Genomic DNA, 14,671 nt, shown 5'->3' on the forward strand with positions numbered 1-14,671 from the left:
TTAACATTCAGCGTAAAGATTTCGTAGTAATTTTGTTTTTACTTTTCGATTAAATTGGTGAAAGATGTGTTAGTTAAGTGTAGGCACGAGGTGATTCTTTCGGCTCGTAGGTATTATTGGCGTGGTTAAGAAATCAACTTATTTACACTAATAAAATTGATTAAGCTGACTACGTATTTACAAAATGTACAAATAAATAAATTACCTAGTTTAGTTACCCGGAGGTACTGTTCAAAGCTGTCACCTTCACACTCTTGGCACAATCGAGCACGACGAAGTAGCTGGTTGTCCTTCAGCTAACATAACACTATCACATTCGTTTTTAATGTGTCGAAAGCACTAAGTTAACGGTCCTAGCACATAAGTCTGTCACATGACCAGCATGACCCTCCGTGATGAGGGTTCCCGGTCGGTAAACATTTCCCGGAACATAGGTAGGTATGTACGGCTGTCATTGCACATCCTTGGCAGTCGTAACGGGTAGTCAGAAGCCAGTAAGTCTGACACCAGTCTAACCAAGGGGTATCGGGTTGCCCGGGTAACTGGGTTGAGGAGGTCAGATAGGCAGTCGCTTCTTGTAAAGCACTGGTACTCAGCTGAATCCGGTTAGACTGGAAGCCGACCCCAACATGATTGGGAAAAGGCTCGGAGGATGGATGGCTGTTAGTACACTGTTGTCACTGATCGCATACAGGCGGACCATCGCCACCAACTCGTGTTCGTGTAGTTTTCCGTCATCTCGCACTTTGTACCTACACGTCGCGGAATTCAAAGCGCACGTACGCAGCAGCGGCGGCGACATCAAACACACTGCTTGCCGTCGGCGCTTGTTTGTTCCGGCTTCAAGGGCACGCGGGGAGCGGCGAGGCGAGTGTGTGGGAGTACTCGCACTGTGATTGGGTGAATTTGGGTAGGCTGGATGATCTACGATTTTTATTGAACGATCGTTGCGTATGCTTTGTGCATGTATCGTTTGCGTTTGTGTGAGTGCGCAGCGCGGTAGTAAGGCTAGTAACACACGCGCCGAATTAAAGTACGGCTGGGTTACACTGACGGATATACGTAAATAAGAAAAAAACATGAAAAAATTACCTACCCATTTTTTCGTTGATTTGGGTCGAGAATCATTAGCATATTTACGTCCTTGACTATGGCACGGATGCAAATCAACAGCTTGTATAATTAAATAGTCCACTTAATTTAGAGTAACTTTTACTAAGAAAGTAAAAAGAAAAACAATGCCAAAAAAAAGTTATAGGCAAAAATGTATTCTTAATTTTCGGTAGTTTTTGTATGTTATCATTATTATTTTTTATTTTATTCCACTTCCATTTCCGCACTTTATCTAAAACTAAGATGAGTAAGACACATTTGCATATAAACAGCCCATATTTTTTTGCCCGATGCGATGGATGCACGAATCACTAACCAATTGAGGCGCCAGAAGTGCTTGAATATACTCAGCGGTTCCTGGATCTAAGAAAGTTCGATGTAACTGGTGGTGTCTTCTCTCTAATAATGAACAATTCTATTTTGTCAGAAGCTACAGAAAGAACGAAAATCTAACACACGAAAAGTAATTGAAAAAATCTATAAAATGTTTTATTTGATTTTGCTATAACTTTTTTCTGGCATTATATATTTTTTTACTTTCACAACAAAAAATGTTCTATATTTAACGGGCTATCTAGCCATATAGGTCTTGTTCGTGGTGGACATTTGGACCGGAATCGCCCATTGTCCTTTGTTAACACAATATGATTTAGTTTTTTTTTATTTACTCAACCTCAATAGTAAAACAATAATGCAGTGCTTTAATTATAAAATAAAAAAAAAACACTAAAATCGTTCACTATTCATAGTAAAGATAAGCACTTTGACAGTTACCTGGACCTGACGACTCGGTGCTGCCACCTCGTGGACGCCATTTTAGAAAACCCTCATTTACTTGTTAGCAAATGCGAGTACAAAAATCAAATCCTTATTTTGTACATTGAAATATCAACTTTATTGTCATATAGTTAAGGCATATTTTTAATCGTCCCCAAGCAGAAATCCGTACAAGTATTAGAATGAAACACATATGTCTGGCATCGTCTTTACTACAAAGCATTGATGAAGTGCTAACTACACACCAATATGAATGCATTACTAAGACAACACTTAGAAGAATTTTTAAACTGTTTCCTACATAATAAGGTGATCTAACTACTAAAATGGGGTCTATCTATTTGAACTGTGTAGTACAAATCTGAACAAAAGAAAACTGTAATTTCAAAAATTATAACTTTGCCAATTTTGATGGATATGTAAAACTGATAACATTTTTGGTACTTATACTAATATCTGTATCTACTTATTGACGTAAATAAGGGTACAAACAAACAAACACTCAACAGAAAACACTACTTATGTAAGCGAAACGCTGAAGCTATGCAAGTGTACGATGTACAGCCCATATAGAACTGACAACACATTAAAAACTCTTTTGAAAAAGAATTGATCAACACTTGAAAAAAAAAGAAACAAACATTTTAAATTCGGAACATCAAACTGTCATAAAGCGAGAAATATTGTGCTGTTTACAATAAAGCGGCTTTATCGCTAACGCAGCTCATGCAACAACATAAATGCAGCAACCAAACGCATTAAATCCTAACAATTTAATAATTAAACGTAACTTACTCGTCATCATTTATCGTGACGGGTTCGTTACGCGCGTTAGGTTGCATGTTAATCAAAACTTGAATTATTAGTTGGTCAATACTATCTGTTGGGCGGGAAATCGGATGCACACTATCGTCTGGGTTGCTATCACTAAATAATCAGAAAATAACCAGGTATTAGATCGATTGTCAATGTTCTTATTTTAAAATTTCAGAGCTGCGTTCTAAGCTAAGCTATCCAAAGAGTTCGGAAAAAGGGATACACATTTCTGTGTTGCCAATTGATAATTTTCTCTTTCTTTTTTTTCTTTTTGGAATGGATATCTCTTTTTTTGAAAATAAATATCTCCCATAATAACAAAAATAAATTAAGAAATGAATTTGAAATTCGATGGTAAAATGAAACTAAATATAACTATTCCCAAAATAAGATGAATATGATGAGGTGAAAAGCGTTAGTAAGATTTAGGTTATGGTATAAGGAAAATAATAAAAACCCTTTGAGAATATAGTTTAAGTCGAGGGTCCATGAGCCTTTCATGTAGGACTTTATATTATCTCTTTTAAATTGTTTAAAAAAATATAGATGCAAGTTTTACGTTACAAGACAAGATCAATAAATTTTATCATGTGTATTGTTAAATTCCTGATTTCTCACGAACCACCAACTTATAATAATCATGCCTAATGAATATCTGCAGATCGCTTGTGACCGTATTAATACATGATTCTTGATAGAAAACTATTTCTTAGATGCAATTAAATAGTTTATTGTATATTATAGCTAAAAACATTTTTTGTCACGCATACGGTCAGAAACAAAGTACAAGTGTATTCAATTCTCCATATTGCAATCCAAGAACAAAATATAAAACATATAATTTATTACCAAAAAAACATTATATTTATTTATCTTGGACTGCAAATACGAGCCCTAATTTCTCACACAGCTACACTCGAAAAGACCTATCTTTGAATAATCAAAATTAGTTCTATATCGAGTAACCGTGTGGAAAAGCCTAAAATACCTAACACAATATAGAGATGTATTCAGGAGACGATCATTTTATCGACAATTTTTTATTCCGTGTATATTTATGTTAAGGAAATATATTCATTAAGACAACATAGAATGGCATGATCTTCAAACATGCCTTTATTTTACCATTAAAATGTTAACATGACTTTATATCATTCATGAAATCGCATAATCATGTAAAAAAATATTAGATTACTTAATAAAATAAATCGACTATAATCGATAAAATATCGTCTCCCGAGTACATCCCTTAAACAATATCGATAACATTTACAATTAGAAGCGGCATGACACAATCGCACTTACATCTCGATGTCAGTTTTGAGTTTATCACAAACTTGGAAAGAGTTGCACTTGACCAGCGCTCGACCCTCGCGGTCTATCAAACTCACGAGTTCTAAAGAATCTCGCTGGTTGCATTTTGTTACTCTTACTAGAGTTGTTATGACCTGAAAAGTAGAAATAAATTGAAGAATAATATTGCTATACTGCTTTAAGGAAACATGTTTTTTTTGTCAATCACAGTGCCAACTAACCCTTGCTCATGAATTCCTCTATTTACAGGAGAAAACATATGAAAATCCGTTCAGTCATATTTGAGTTAACTAAACAGAATAATACATAGCGATATACACAATAAATACATGGAAAATATAGATTCGCTTTCACACCATATTTACCAAACATAAACAAAAAATAAACTTTGTCAAGCCCACTCTTCAAATGTCAAAGTCAGCTTTGAATTCATTCATTCACCGTATTACTCTCACACACACACCCACACCCACACACATTCAAATATATTATCTGTCAAGTTACTAAAATAAAACCAATTTAATTAAAATTAAAATCAATTAAAACCAATTATTACTACAAACTTAAAGCACATAATCACCTGATCAAAGGTATGCGTCTCATTGTTTTACAGCACGCTGATTCAAACCTTATTACCATAGAAATAAAGGACATATTCACCTGATCGAAGGTATGCGTCTCGTCGTTATACAGCACGGTGCAGTAGCAGTCTGGCTGGTCGAGGATTTGCAGCAGATCGCGCTCCGCATCCTTCAGCCTGCACGGAGTTAACGTACTATTCCTTTTATTATAACAACTCGAGTGTATGGGAAATATTAATAGGTATAGGGGTTGTTTAATATGAAAGTACCTACTCAAATAGAGTTGATACTTGATGTCTGAAATCATCAAAATCAATACCAATTTTTATTTTACTTATATACATATATACATATATACATACAGACATCAGGGCTATATTTGTTGCAAATGGCAGAAGTTGACAAAACAATAAAATAAAAACAGGTTTTGATTATTGACTTCAATAACAATAAAAACAGGTTTTGATTATTGACTTCTGACATCAAGTATCAACTCCATTTGAGTAGCTTACTTAACCGGAGATTAGTCTTGTTGGACAGTAACACAAATACAAAAAAAATTAGAACAAAATAATGATTCAATTGATTAAATAATTATAATTGAATTGATTTTTAACTTCATTTTTTTCTGAATTTTAAATAGAAGTCATAAGTATCTAGACCGTTCATCTCTATATAAGTACAACAAAATCTAGACTTCATACAAACACTTACCTTAAATCATTAGGCAAGCCCGGAGCATGGTCGTGGGTCAGTAGCCTGAGACAGTAGGTCAGACAAACAGACGCGACGATCTTCATTCGCTCTATCACGTCGGGCTTGATTGTGGCCTCTGATTGGTTGTCGTCTTCTGACGCCTGAGGACCAAAAATGGTAGAATAGTTTAGGTCTCGTCAAACTTTTTGCTGTCGCGAAACATTGCGCAGAAAATATTTCTAAGTGTCAGCGGGTGGCGAGAGTGGAAGAAATTTAATTTCTGAATGTGTCGAGGTTTAGGAGAACTGTAGTTCTCACATACTTAATAGCGGGAAAATGAAGGTGGAAGAAACTATGTTTAAGTATTAGCACATATTTTTGTTGGAAAGTCAGTTGCGAGCCGGCATAAAATTTGGAGAGATCTCTCTAACCGTGCTTTATAGATAAAAATCTCGTCTCATCTCTACTCTATTAATTTAACAATTATGTATTGTTGTGAAAGTTTTCTTAAATCTTTCTTACAGCATGCAGCTCGCAGAAGGGATCTCTCTTCCAGGCCTCGGTGTCGCCGCAGTCGCAGCAGCCGCCGCCGCTCGACTGCCCCATCTTGTACTTATGATGCCGATGTGCTGATACTTTGAAGCATTCCACACAAAGGACGCATGTGTTGTCCATTCCTGGAAGAAGATAAAGACATGGTGATAACGACATGATTGTCATTTAAGCTGAACGGGTCTTGGCAGAGGTCGTATGAAAAATTTATTTCGATCATTCAGACAAAACATGTACGAAGGTACGGACTTTAACAGATGAAATATCCAGGAAGCGACATTCGCGGTCCACTTTTCTTCTACCAGTAATCCCAAATGGTCCTGCAAAATGGTCCCAAAAGGTCCTGCTGGTCTCTGCTCAAACGGAAGGAGTATTACTTTACTCACCCATCGCTGTTCCCCACACGAACCCTACACGAACCCCTAGCGGCTGGATCAGCAGCCTGGCTGATAGTTGCTGTTAGCTAGTGTAAGGAGACACTCACCACACTCCCTGCAGCTGTAAGCAGGGTCTCCCTGCTTGAACACGCGGCCGCAGAGCGTGGAGCGGCGCGGCAGTGGCGGCTGTGACCCATCGCTGTTGCCCCACACGAACTGTTCTAGCGGCTGGATCAGCAGTTTGGCTGCTAAGTCTTCGTCAAATGACCAATCTGAAATCATAGGAAATATTATTGTAATACTTGAATACCACCAACATCAGGCTTAAATTTAGTAGTCCCAGTCAGACTTCTTCGGAATGCAATCTTCAATGCTAGTCTGTTACAGTTGGTTATAACGAACAAAGAACGAGAGCATTCTTAGAATTATCGAAAACAATGAAAGAATATACTGCATCTATTTACATTAAATGAGTTAAGATATAATCAGCATTCACCCTTCTGATGTGAGGGGATTCTTTCACACTATTGTGTATTCAATTTCCTCTTAGTTTTTCCATCATACAGACATTTTTCATAACCGCACATTCCTAACTAATAAAGTACAATAACCCCAACACCTTCCTCGTAATAATTATCTACAAACTATTGCAACCTCTTTACTCAACCAGCAAACATTTTAATACACGAACTCGTTAACCCAGTAAGAGTGTTGTAAAATGCTGCAACGTTGGTACAGACATACAAATGTTTATTTGGTACGCTAGACGGTAAACTATAGTAATGATAATGTATGTTATGTATGCGTGTGAAGTGTGCTAAAATCACTGATCTGAATACGTTACGACATTATGCATGCTAGTTGCTTAGTATTTTTTTTAAGTAAATGTTAGTGTTTAAGTTTGCCTAGTTCAGTCGGTTTATGTAAAAGAATAGTATTTTTACTAGCATTTAGTGAGACAGGAAGACAAATAGACACAGTATTAAACAGTTGAGTAAAGGCTATTAGAGTTCACTTTTATTCACGAGTAACCCCTTCATTAAGGAAGGGAAAATTCTTCTAGGAAAAGCCGGCTTTTTACTATAGGATATATAATATATAAATTTTACCCTGTGCTATAATATATATTACATCCCAAACTATAATATATTTTCAAAATGTATGACGAGCGATAAAATATTGTATCTCAGGATGTAATATCCCATAGTGAAAAGCTGGCTTAAGGCTCTATCCTAATATCATAACCACTCTAACGTCCGGGCCGCGCGACCGTTTCTCTCTCTAACGTCCAGCCGCGCGCGGCACCCGAACCACGCGCGACTCGCAACTTCGTCGTAACAAAAAACCTATACAGCTACTGAACCGTAATGGCTAAAATAAAGAAAAAAATACGAAAAAAATGGTTAAAGAATACAGATCAAAGTTAATGATATTTTAAAATCGTTAGTTATAATCTTTGATACTAAAATCCGGGTTAAACATGATTTTAAGGAGAAAAAAACACATTTATTTCTACCATTTTAAAACATAAGGGACAACTGTTGCATATTTTATCAATAAAATATTTTCAGAACAAACTAGGCTTATTACCCTTTCTTCTGATGTATATTTGATTATATTCGGTTAACTCTAAGTATTTTAATTAAATCGAAACAAAACACTACTCTTCGTAATTTTACCGCGATGTCTCCCGCGCTCGAGAAGGCTATTACGAAATTTTCAATGAATTTAGTATATTTCTGTTTGAAAAATGTATTATTTTGCTTATTACGATATTAAATATAATATTTTAATGCAAAATTTGTAAAATATGTATAAACAAAACTAAGATTGGCCTATGACCTTGACCGGACTTTTTTCGAAACAACAATCGTTTGAAGTTAAAATTAGACTAGATTTATCAGCTAAAACTGTGATATTTAAACATCATCGTAAAGCCCAAATCTTCTAGTTTATTTTGATGTATAACACTTGTAAAATAAATAAAACAAAACGACATAATAGTTGACACTTATAAAAACACTTAACGAAACGAACGTCAAACGCGTCAACTGAACTTAATTTTTTTTTTTTTGTCAAAAGCTTGTTACACTACCATCTCTTATTTTTTCGTCGAACTATTTCATCAGCTATATAGATAATCTGTCAAAACTCAACAAATAATACCGTATTTTAAAATAGATGGAGTTAAACACAACTCGTCGCTTTGGATACTATAGTATCCATGGGCGTATGACGCTACTTTTTTCTTGGATACTGTACTATCCACGGACGTTAGAGTGGATAAATGCGACTGTAACTCTATCTATCTCCCTGTCTGGCTATGACTCTGAAACTATTGAACCCATTGAAATGACATTTGATAATCTAGATATTGAGAAGGGACTAATTTAATTCGGGTGCAAAAAGTTCCCTTTGAAAACGGGTTTAACCGCAGGGAGCAGCAAGTATTTTCATTAACACATACCACTGACCTAAATCTCTTACAATCCAATTTCAATACTCGTACGTGGTCACAACCTCAAGTGAATCGTTTCCGTATCGACTATCATATAATTATTTAATCTTATTCTTTCGTAACACTTCCATTAACACTGTAACGGTAACTAATCGAATACATTCCTATATAATCTTTCCCGATAAGCCATTGGTCAAGGTTCGGCCTGATTGACGTCACATAACGTTAATATTTCACGTTCAGAATTCCATAAAAAAAAATCCAATATTGGATTGTCCGCGTAACTTGGTTGAGGAAGTCAGATAGGCAGTCGCTCCTGGTAAAACATTGGTACTCAGCTGCATCCAGTTAGAATGGAAAGACAACCCCAACATAATTGGAAAAAGGCTAGGCAGATGATGAATTCCAAACTATCGTATGTAACACATTTTGAAAATGTAAAAATTGTTATTATATAAATCTAAATGAGACATTTCTCTGACAAACGCCTATTAATTTTAATAAAGTGGGATTAGAAGTTGCCAGCTGCTCCATAAATTATAATATTTAGCACAGTAAAATAATCTTCAAAATTGGGTCAGCACTTGTTAAGCTCGCCCCTTCTAACACATACATAAAAATGGTACATTAACCAGGAAAATCTTCATTTACCTACGAGTACTACACTACAATCTGATAAGTGAGCACTTTGTATATTTTTGTGCACTTCGGGACTGTGTCAATGACCTGTCCGTATTTAAAATCGAGGCAAAACATAACCTTTCCGGAATTAAAATCCACGGCTAAATATAGTGTAATGATGTCAACAAACTACCTGCCCTTTAAAAATATTATTTATCAGCCTCTGCATACTCATTAAAAACATATGTAGTTTTAACCTTACAGACACAAAATATTAAACTACTACCTTCCGCCCGCGGCTTCCCCCGCGTAGAGCTCGGTTATATCGCGTTTCCAAGAAAATTCTTCAAAAGTTCGGAATAAAAACTATCCTATGTTCTTTCTCAAGGTCCACTCTATCTCTGTACCAAATTTTATTTAAATCAGTTCGCTGGTTTAGACGTGAAAGCGTAACAGACAGTCAGACAGGCAGAGTTATTTTCACATTTCGCAGGGAAGCAAGGATTCGCACATTTCGACACAATACTAATTACTTCGCTTTAATACTTTAAGTTATCGATTTGAGTCAACTTTGGAATTAATTCGAAACGGTTTAATATATAATTAACAATGCAACGGAAGTTTGACACATGCAATATGTATGATGCAACCGCTGCACGCAATTTGAAGTTAGCAACAACCCTTTGGCATTTGAAAACATGGGAGGGAAAGCTGACTCATACTTTCTAAGTAGCCGAGAAAAGGTTCACGAAAAGCACTGGGTTTTAAAATGTAAGCTTGTCTAATCTTCGTTTAACGACGATACATAAAAAACAGCCTCTATGAAAGGGGCTGCTTGTCGAAACTAATAATATGAAGAGGAGACTTTATCCTGTTTTTTTGCACCCTAAGATGCCGAAACTACATATCTAATCTACCAACTATCCCCTATAAAGTCAGCATCTCGGTTTTGCGCTTATAATCTCAAATCTTTTATTCAACAAACATTCAAAATCAGATAAAATATCTATGACACACTATGCAAATATTTAGTCTACAGAATTTGAACTCATGACCCCGCGGCTTAAAATCTAAACACCGTACATTAGTTTAGCATTACCAAACACATAATAAAACAGTAGGAACTAACACAATTCAAATCTGTTATTCAAACTTGGCATAAAAACGGCACTTTTCTAACATCAAAAATTTACAAAAGACAGCTCCCCAAAAGCCCACCCTTCACCACTTCCTATGTGTTTTTGCTGCGAAGAAGAAGTGGCGCAACAAACTCCCTAGAGCTAGACACATGCCTGTCCGTAGGTTAGAGGAACCTTTCAACAATGCTACTATAAATCCCTATTATCCAAAAATCTCTTCTACATAAACAAAAAAATGTCTACATATTTTTTGTTCATGTCCAGCGTTCCAAAATTTATTCCCACGGCCGTGTTTACGTGAGTCGACAGTTTCGGCTTCAGCAAACAATGATAGCGAATACAAACTCGCTGAATTTACGTCTCTGAAGATCGGAACTTGCGGATAAATAACTTTTAACGAGTACAAATGGGCTTTTTGGACTAAAATATTACATCTATTTCAATAATGTCTGGAGAAGAAATATGATCAATAAGAAGTATTGTAAGTTACTTGGTTTAGAAGTAGTCACGGCTTTTTCATCTATTATGTTATTAGAATTGTGAATATCGGATTCACACAGGAGTTGCTAACATATAAAACATCATCTTTTCGAGACATCAGCAATAAAAAAATCTGTTGTAAAACAAAATGATGATGGACTATCGAAAGCGTTGATACGAGATTTGATAACAGATATCATTTATGAGCTTACAAAATCTGGAAAAATCTCTGAACATTATTAATCTGATAAAAACGAACGAAGTGTACTAAAGTACAGTGATGAATAAATATACGGTAAAAAATTATCTCCTAAAGATAAATACTAGGACCATTAAAGTCCTGAAAATCATTAAAGCTATTTCAGACTTATCAAGGAATCGAACCCAGGCCTTCATAGACGGTAGTTGCATTTACGACAGCTAGATTCACGGGGCAGCTTTCATATGCTTCAAAGTACCACTTATTACTAAAATAAAAAAAAAAACTCACCTAAACAAGTCCTATTAGGTTGTGGGGAGTATATCCTCGGCACTGTGACCCTCCAGTGGTCGAGGAAGTGTGCTGGTGCCAGCACACCTTCTTCCATCTTGGACCTCCATAGCTCCACCACGGCGTCAGCTCGCCCGGGCAATGTGAACCTGTCACACATTGTCACTGTCACTAAAAACGTTCAGTTCCACATTTTGAAAAAAAAAAAAAAGTCACGAGGTCTTTTTGGTGCACTATTTTGTCCGTCACAAATTGTTTGTTATCAGGATGTTAGGGGAACAGTTTTTAGTTCAGCAATGTAAAATAATTCTAGCATCACAAAAACATACTTCAACACTGCATTTTTTTCCGTCATCCAAATTCTCGGCATTGGACCGTTTTTATTGCACTACCATTGAAAATGACAAAAGAAAAACGATATAAAATTAAACAACGAAGAAAAACTATCGCGACCTTTCGCTACGGTAGTAAACACTGTACTGTCTAAAACCTGGCACCACGCCACCACGAGAATCCGTTCTATATATAAAAAATCTAAACAAGAATAAAGATCAAGAACAAATAAAAACAATACAAAACTTTAACGAGCAAAATGACATCTATGTGTATGTTTATAAAGATCGAAGTTGCATGTCCGGGTGACCTGTGAGCTGATGATATCTTCAAATGAGTCATTTTGCCAAATGACTTGTCATTATCTGATGATAGAATTAAGAAGGTAATGATTGAGCAGATAATTTATAGGAATTATCGTTACTATGCTGAACTCGGACTAGAAATAACCTAAATTCTGTCCACAACATGGTTAGTTTATACCCCTTTACGTATAAGGACACACAGCAAGATGCACTCAATCGTCACTCACATCCTAATTTTGTATGTTCCTTCCAAGAAAACTCAATCAAAACATGCGGAGTTCTCTTTTTACCAAATAAAACTCGAAGAAACACTACGGAATCTTTAAACCCACAAGTCTAAAACAGAAAATTCTTCAACTAACAGCGTAGTAGGGACGGTAAGTGAATTCTCCTAGTAAATAATTAAACGTAGATGCTTTTCGAATCATACAATCGATGTTAATAAGGCACAGTTACCTAATGATAGGTTGTTTTCAATAAACACTACTTATCGGTCGTTGACCCTGAATTTCTCGCTAACCATTAGATAGTTAGAAAGACATCGGATTACTAGATAATTGAAGAAGTTAAGAGGACATCGATCATAATGTCAAACGTTTGATTACTGCTTTACGACTTTACGAGCTACATATATCATATATTATGTGTATTTTTTACTAATTTAGTGTTGTAAATACGAACGTATCTGTCTGTTCGATTTTCACGCCAAAACAACTGAACCGATTTAAAAGAAATTTGGTACAGAGGCAGTCTAGAGACGAAAAAAGATCATAGGCTACTTTATTTGAATGCATGAAGACTGGGAAGGAAGATAAAACCGCGTGGAACAGCTAATTCTCTCAGTCCGGTTAAGCAGTACACGGACTCCTAGGCTGAACTGCGAGATGCCATACCAAAAAAAAAATTCTCTCAGCTAAAAAAAATCTTTTGCAGGTTCTCAGAAAAATGGCGCTAAACAATATCGAAGATTGAAGCATAGAACTTTCTAGAATGTTCCAATAACAGTAGACAGTACAGAAGTGCGTCAAAAGGATGAATATGTTCGGTATGAAGCATACTGTTATTTTAGTACGGATGAGGTGAACTGGGTCTAAATTAGTCTTAACACTACAGATTTCATCCCAATCTGGTGACTAGAGCTTTTCATGCTTTCGTCTCTTTGGAGGAACTAAGTACAAGACTCAATTAAGTAGTAGACCGAATTCGCTTGAATAAAATAATGCACCGGATAATATTACGTCACAAGCATTGCCATGGAAATATATTATGACATGAATTACATATCAAAACTTCTATTCTAAAGTGTCATAGTCGCTGGGATTAAAAACTTTTCTATCGAAATTAATTTTTTGTAGCAGTGTCCAGTAGTTTTCGAGACCGCACCTCATTCAGATATTAACAAAACCACTCTTCTATTTATAATATTGAGTCGATTGGCGTAGGTAGCTATTTAGAGAGAGAATTTGGTACACAGGTACCCTTAAATAAATAGTGAACCTTTCTTTTATTTATAGCAATTGTATAAAAAATATTATTTAGTTTACCTTATAAACATCAGGAAAGTTTGGGATTTTGATAATTGCAAAATTATATATTATTTGTAGCCTATTGAGAGCCTGTCACTGTCACTATGTATAGAAATTATTTATCCCCGGTTACTCGCCAAGAAGAAGAAGATCCCCGGTTTTGTGCGGTGTTTCTCCATATTGCCTCAAGCAGGTTCTAAAATATTTATGAACTAATAAACTGATATTAGCCTTAACATCATTTGAAAATAAAACTTAAGCACTCCATTAATCCCATTCCAAACTATCCAGAATAGCATAAAAGCGACAAAATGTTGCCATCAAAAAAAATATCAAGCAGAGTAAACACATTACCCCAATTCTTTCAAAGTCGGCTAAATATACGAGGCTAAAACTAAAGCACTTAAGAAAACCAGGAGGCTAGATAAAGAGAACAAGTAGATTAATAGTTGAGGAAAATATTCGATACAGCCTAGTTTCTGAGATTGCGACGCATAAACACACTAACGGGCTGGAGGCTGGATATAAGTAGAGCCGTTAAAACAAATTGGTCACGGACATTTTTTTATGTAGAACATAATTTTTCGTCAGAAATAAAACATACATTTTCACAAACTCTTTTACTGCATCTGATATAATTTTTTTGACTAGTTAAGTGTACCTTCCTCTATTCTTAACCTTTGGTCCTCTTACCTACGGATCTATTCTGGCAACCTTCTAACTTATGAAACTATTTGCATAAAAAAATCTAACATAGTCTGTGAGCTTATTTGTACGTTGCAGTTCTGCATATGATATTATGAAAGGTTGATTTTGGTTGAGTGATATAGAAAACGAGATAGCATGGAACATGATTAAGGATAAATGTACCATTGGTGTACGATTTTCTCAAGAGGCTACTGAAATCGCGGGGATCAGTTAGTTTTGCGTTCTAAAAGTCAATGACCCGATTGATATCAAACATCGTAAAGTTTAGACTGTTGGCAATTTAAACACGATTATTTTTCACGTTTATTCTGGAACTGAATTCCACTAAAATACTCATAAATCCGTAGCTCTGGTTCACGCGGGTAGTGCGTGCTTCTATTATTTT

At 35.7% G+C, this 14,671-nt stretch overlaps 1 protein-coding gene across 6 annotated transcripts in view; it reads right to left on the bottom strand.

Moving 5' to 3' along the window:
• Window positions 1-14,671, bottom strand: part of LOC124635529 (E3 ubiquitin-protein ligase UBR1) — a 64,583-nt gene that overhangs the window by 26,775 nt on the left and 23,137 nt on the right. For 4 of the 6 annotated variants that reach the window (XM_047171427.1, XM_047171426.1, XM_047171424.1 and 1 more), the window contains 6 exons: window positions 11,415-11,563; window positions 6,334-6,498; window positions 5,820-5,974; window positions 5,316-5,458; window positions 4,681-4,795; window positions 4,012-4,154 (listed from right to left, as the gene is read on the bottom strand). In XM_047171427.1, the coding sequence (XP_047027383.1) occupies window positions 4,012-4,154; window positions 4,681-4,795; window positions 5,316-5,458; window positions 5,820-5,974; window positions 6,334-6,498; window positions 11,415-11,563 (870 nt within the window). The remainder of the gene's footprint in view (window positions 1-4,011; window positions 4,155-4,680; window positions 4,796-5,315; window positions 5,459-5,819; window positions 5,975-6,333; window positions 6,499-11,414; window positions 11,564-14,671) is intronic. The other 2 variants (XM_047171429.1, XM_047171425.1) reach the window with 1 other exon arrangement.

This window comes from Helicoverpa zea, chromosome 13 (genome assembly GCF_022581195.2).
Source record: "Helicoverpa zea isolate HzStark_Cry1AcR chromosome 13, ilHelZeax1.1, whole genome shotgun sequence".
NCBI classification, from domain to species: domain Eukaryota; kingdom Metazoa; phylum Arthropoda; class Insecta; order Lepidoptera; family Noctuidae; genus Helicoverpa; species Helicoverpa zea.